This window comes from Cucurbita moschata, unplaced genomic scaffold, assembly GCF_002738365.1.
Source record: "Cucurbita moschata cultivar Rifu unplaced genomic scaffold, Cmos_1.0 Cmo_Scf00010, whole genome shotgun sequence".
NCBI lineage: Eukaryota > Viridiplantae > Streptophyta > Magnoliopsida > Cucurbitales > Cucurbitaceae > Cucurbita > Cucurbita moschata.
In genome coordinates, this window is record NW_019268526.1 from 2,240,503 (window position 1) to 2,246,896 (window position 6,394).

The 6,394-nt window shown below is 36.1% G+C and overlaps 1 protein-coding gene across 1 annotated transcript in view; it reads right to left on the reverse strand.

The window, feature by feature from the left end:
* Nucleotides 1-1,558: 1,558 nt before the first annotated feature.
* LOC111448455 (transcriptional elongation regulator MINIYO) overlaps nt 1,559-6,394 on the reverse strand; it is an 8,550-nt gene continuing 3,714 nt past the window's right edge. Inside the window, exons 6-10 of the mRNA XM_023088075.1 lie at nt 6,101-6,361; nt 5,339-5,527; nt 2,889-5,207; nt 2,125-2,334; nt 1,559-1,924 (exon numbers count right to left, since the gene is read on the reverse strand). Of these exons, the coding sequence (XP_022943843.1) occupies nt 1,721-1,924; nt 2,125-2,334; nt 2,889-5,207; nt 5,339-5,527; nt 6,101-6,361 (3,183 nt within the window). The 3' untranslated portion in view covers nt 1,559-1,720. The remainder of the gene's footprint in view (nt 1,925-2,124; nt 2,335-2,888; nt 5,208-5,338; nt 5,528-6,100; nt 6,362-6,394) is intronic.

A 6,394-nucleotide genomic window follows, 5' to 3' on the forward strand; every position in this document is an offset into this window, starting at 1 on the left:
TAAAAAAAAAAAAAAAAAACTTAGTTATTGGCTAAAGAAAAACACAAATGCTCTTTTTACTACATTTTCCTCGTCTTATTTACAAATATAACACACATGATTTTATGTAGATTCAAAATGAAACCTTTAAGCTTCATTAGACATTTAGTTTGTAATTTTCGTACTTTATCACTATAACAGTAAATAAAAAGTCTTAAAATTTAAAATACATTAATAAAACACCATAAATCGAGTTTTTAATTATCCATCGTAAATTTGTAATCATCTAAGAATAAACGAAACCTCTCTTGAAGTATATTGAAGCCTTTGTTCATAAATAAAGCTTGATTCTTCTTACTGTGACATTGATATTCCGTGATTGAGATGTCTTGGATCATATCAGATGGAGACGGATATTTCCACAAATTGTTATTCCAATGGACTGTTGTCTTTGTATTCAAATTTGCAACGATTAAATCTCTTTCTTTTTAAATTTATAACAATTTAATTCATACTTTTAAAGAGGTTAATAATTAATTAGAGAAAAAAATTAAATAAGTTTGATAGAATAAAAAGGGATGAAAAGATGAAAAGATTAGTATAATAGATTAGGAATTAGATACGTATTAATCTTAATTTAATATTTAAAAAGGAAATATGAAGATGCCACGTGGGGGTTTAGTTTGGTAAAAAGATGAAAAAAAGGGAAGAAAACAATTAACCTAAAAGGGTAGTTGTGGTATCAATCCAAGTGGCCTTTGTTTCTTCCATAAGAAGAACAAAAATGAAGCCTAATATACCTATCCAACTTCCTTTTTCTAATCAACCTAACAACTATTCCAATCTTTTTATTAATTTCAATTTTGAGATTTGGGTCGGTTTCGGCTCTAAAACTTTCATGGGGTCTCGAGAGTTTCTAAACTTTTAATTTTGTGTTGAATAAATAAATTAATTTAAAAAATATTGAGATTTAAACCTTACACTTAAATGAGTACATGTCAATTAATATTAAATTATGCTCGCTAATGCCCAAGATCGGTGGATTAAAAAAAATGGATAACCTATTAGAACAAATTAAAAAATTTGGAAAGAAATTAATTGAACATAAAATTGAAAGTTTAAGAATATATTAGGCACATTGAAATTGTACGAGAATGTTGGGACAAACATGAGTTTTGATAATATTTAGGAATAAATGAATTTCTATAATGAGTTAGGTTGAGCCTTATGAATGGACCAACTACAAGAAAAGACCTCATGATAGTCAATATGGGACCTCACCACCCATCAATGCATCTGTTATGGCTTGGCCCTTTTATGGCGGATATTGGCACGCAGGAAATAGTGATTTTAATTATGTAACTATGATCTTGCTATGAGGCATGGATCTGGAAAGAAAAAACATTAAAATGTTGGAGCTCGAATCATGGAAGCTCTCACATTGGTGGGAGAGAATGAAGTATGTCCTGTAAGGATATGAAAACCTTTCCCTAATAGATGCATTTTAAAACTGTGAGACTAACGACGATACCTAAAAGTCCAAAGCAGACAATATGGCCAAAATAGACAATATCGGCTCACTATGGGTATACGGATGGAGTTTTTTTAAAAACAAAATTCGAGAGTGGCCTCAATCACCTTCTTGGTTCTTAGTTGTTTCCTACGAACTACCGAAAGAATATACAAACTATAAGAATACAGAGAGACCCAGCAGTTTAATTTAGATAAGAATACAGAACATTCATATTGTTGACGGTTTGTCTTTTGCAGCACAACCCAGCTCCTCAACTACAGTCAAAAGAGAGGAGTTCCTTTCACAAGCTTCCTTCAACACCTCCAGCCTTTTCTCTACTGCGCTGGTTTCGATTGACGTACCAATACCCTTTTGTCCAGTTACAAGATACGTCGATGGCTCGGTGTATAAGACGAGATCCAACATCATTGCCTGAGATTATGTTATTTTTTATCAGAATGCATCCCTTAACATGGTAGAATCAAACTTAAGTAACTAATAACAGAACATAATCATGAACTTTGTGCATTGGTATGGATAATGCCCACAACTGTTATCAAATGGCATCATATTACGCGTTAAGGCTAGGGATATTAATTGAAACTTGAAGCTATTTAGACTAACTTTCATACCTTGTGCTGATGCTTTTGGGAGTAGTCTCGCAAAAGAGACCTCGAGAGCTTGTTCCGAAGCAACAAATTGTCGACAGGGTAAGAGTGGAATATGTAGGATGATAGGTGGTGTAGAACTAGTAAATAGGCCACTGAACCTCGACTTGCAGATTTGTCAAGGGCGCCTGAAACCCATGATTTCAAATAAGCTTCCAAAATGGCTTCATTGTCCTGTGAGGGAACCATCTCGTCAGGTTAGATTGACCAGTATATGAGTTCAACAAGAATTATGTCAATGTTGTAACTAAAAGGGTAGAACAATCAGTAAGAATCTGGAGAATTTAACGCCGACTCTTGTGAGCGTCCGTTTATATTTAATTTACTACTCGCATCAAATTTGTCGAAAGAGGATGGTTAAAAGAATCGCAATCACTTATACAACCCCTCCCCCAAAAAGGAAAACAAAAACAAGCACACGAAACTTCTTGAGCTGTACTGTTCATCATATGCATTGAGTTTCTCTCTTTTTAACATTTTTATTTTCTCGTCTTTTTCCTGCCTTGTCTAAACATTGAGTGCACACCACTACTTCTAATAAACACTGTAACTGTAACTACGAGGCCTTTTGGGAACTTAGAACCCTTTTATAGCATAAAAGCCCACCATCTAATTCTTCTGCTGACAAGAGGGATACCCCCAAAAAAGATTTTTGTATTTTATGTACTTTTGTATCGTATTGTAAATTTGATCCGAAATGTATACAGATGTGAAGAGATAGAACGCACCTCAATCGGATGTAGATACCCTTCAGCATCAGCGATGCACTTCTCAAGAGGTGGAAGAAGATCAAAAACACGAGCACCATTTAGTGCATTCCAGGCGGCAAGACGTGTTGGAGATTCAACGCATTGGTGAAGATATAGTACAATTTGCCGTCCATACAGTACATCACCATAGGAAACAGCAGAGAACTGCTCCACTAGAGTTTCAATAAACGTTGAGTAACTATCATGGATCTCGGATTGAAACCTTAGGAACTCTAAATTGCTTTTATTTTCTGGCTGTGATACCAAGTGTTTTGCATCCTTCTGCGTGAGGTTTACAGAAAGTCTACAAGACCTAGCTTCATTAAGACGCTGACTGTAGAGGTCTTGCAAAACCTCGTAAACGTCCCTACTCTTCTCATCATCCAAAACTCCCATACCAGTGAGTAGAAGAACAGATAAGGAATGCAATTTCCAAATCAATGGCACACTTAGGACAGGTGAAGGGAAACCATCAGGTAGAAAGGTGGAAAATGCTTCAACACCTAAAATAAAGAAGAGTCCACTCTTAGCAACCTCAAGGAAATCATCAGAGTCCTGCATAAAAATTTGTGCATCAGATTTTTGAAGACCAACATGCTTGCTATCACGGATAGTTGAGATTGGACTGAAAAACCAATGGCCAGGAAGTGGAAGTCTTTGGTAAGCCCACTGTTCTATCAAACAAGTACAGTCTTCGGCCATCCTATTTGTTTCATCTGACTCCTCGTATATTGTATCCAAAGAAACATTGCCATTCATAAATGTTTTGTCACTAAAGTTGCTCTTATTCTTCATGGATTTGGATTCCTTTGGAGTTAACCATCTATCCTTATAGTGAGAACTTAATGTTTTACAAAAGATCAAGCAGTCATCTTCACTGTACTTCCAGCCAAATTGCTTCACTTCTCCATTGAGTTGGAGAAAATTCTGAATATAAAGATTGAAATTATGCAAAATAGGAGCCTGGGTCAAAAAATTTACAGTTTTCTCGACCAAACCTGTATTTCTTGGCCCAAGAACCAAGCATACAGCCAAGGCAGAATTTATGCTTTGCACGGTCAAGGATTCCTGAGCAATCAGTATATTTAAAGTTGGAACGGCCTGAAATGCTTCAATGAGTGACATGAGAAATGCTGCGTCGTTTTCTGCTAATAAAACATCAGGGGACCAATATCCACCACCAGACACGCCCCAACCAGTTCCTACTCCAGGTGCAGGGCCCCCTCTGCCAAAGGTCTCTATTAACTGCAGAGAGTCACACTCCAACGCAATTACCTTGGTAAAAAGGTCAAGCAAACTTTTCTGTTCAATGAGGGATGTCTTGAACATCCCAACCCTTAAAATTTCCCCTTCCCTTGAGGAATTATAATCTTTGGGAGAATAATCCTGGCTCTCAGTCTTGGCTAAATGGATCAGTCTATCAATATGCACAATACTCAGCATCAACCCATGAAGGCAACATACAGAAGCCAGGGACGTTTCAAATTCTCCATGTTCTCTCAAAAAACAAAGATCCTCTACAAAAGAGTTACGTCCAGAGGGATAGGTTTCAGGTTTGTTATCAGATAAGCTTAGAAAGCCATGCTTAATGATCTCAAGTCCAATTCGTGGTATAAACTCTGGTAACCAAGGCACAATCTGACCACTTCCTTCCTGCGACATAATATCATGCGGGATGATCCTTTCAACTACTTGAGACAGCATCTTCATGACAGCTGAATAAACCCACAACAATGGCGCCAGAGATATACCCTCAAACCCAAAGCCATTCATAGTCCCTTTTTGTGACTCAAAGAATTTGGATATGAATGGATCACTCTTTGACTCTAACCATTTTGTAGCTAAATCAACAATTGGAACAACACAACTCCAGGACCAAACTTCTGATTCATTACCAGCATGTCCTGGTTCTTGACTGTCTAAATGTTTCTGTGAGAAAAAATTAGGAAGTCTTCTAGTCAAAGCCTCCAAAACATGGTAGACCTCCATAGAAATGGTTGTAAATTCACGAAGAACATTATTCTCAATAAGTTTGTCAAAATTTGGTGGACTCAACCATAAGCACAACGCAGGGAAAACATCAGAAAAGTAAGACACACAATATCCATACTGAATGCAAACCTTCCACAACCTTAATTGTTCAACCATCAAAGTTGAAGAAAGTTTACATTTTTCCTTCCCTGACTTGACCCAATGGTCGATGGAGGAAGTATAGTGATACAAATGCCATATCATGGTTTGAAAAGCTCCACTTTTCACAAACTCAATACAGTTCTTTCTGTCTGAACGAGATAAAACCTGTTGTGTGAAAAACAGAGGTAAAAAAACTAAAATCAGTTCACACAACTGTCTGAGAGTGGAAAAGGCCAACCAGTCGATTAACAGACAAATAGACAAATATTGGAACACATAAAAGCACTAGAAAGTACCTTCAAGAGGACAACAGACTTTATTTTTAAGGAAAGAATATCAATTTTGTCGCTCATTGTAAATCTGTGAATAATCAACTCAACGAGCCTTTCACATATCATGATTGCCCGTGCACATGCTGGGGAATGCCTTGCTATTGCAACAAGTATTGAAAGTATGCAATCTTCCAAAGCTACTGAAGGACCTGCCTAAAACCACACAATTTGTCACAAGTATAAAATCATTTGCAGCATGATCAAACAGGTGAAGTAAAAATGTTAAATAACATATGTAAAATCATAACAATTGTAGAAACCAGTCTGGCCAAAATAAATAAATAAACAATGCTTCAGAAGCCACATTTTAAGAGTTACAAAATCAGTAATTCGTTTTGCCAAAAAATAAATAAATAAACAATAGTTCAGATGCCATATTTTAAGAGTTACAAAATCAGTAATAGATTTACTTGGAAGCCCTAGGTAGGTCTTTCATTAGTTGCAACAGTTATTATCTATCTCAAGTGTAGCATTGGCATAGATAGCCATTCCTTACTCAAATTATAAACTGCAGTATGAAATCTAATTAATAGTTCACTATTCATTGAGGTTGTCTTTACTTTCTTAATCATTTATTAAAGAACTTTCTCAATCAATCGGACATACAAATTTAATACTGTTGAGAACCATTCTGGTACTTTCACATAACCTGGGAAAAAAGCGGCATAGTCACCCTCAATAGTCAAATTCAAAAGTTCAGCATTCAGACACAAAAAAAATGCATACCTCTAGAAGATAGCGGAGCCTAGGAAGAAGTCCCATTCGAACCAGACCTGCTGCAATATCTTGTTGTGCAACCACAATATCATCCTGGATGGTATATTTCTCTCCATCTTCAACATTCTCAACATCTTCACTAATAGGAAGAATATTAGAAGGTTTAGCACTATACTTCCAAAATCCACCATGGAGGAAACCAGCATTGATCTCTGGTTTACTTCGGAATACAGCAGCAGTGCAGAGATCCTTCTCATAAGTTGATGTTTTCTGAAAAAAAAAAAAAAAAAAAAAAAAAAAAAA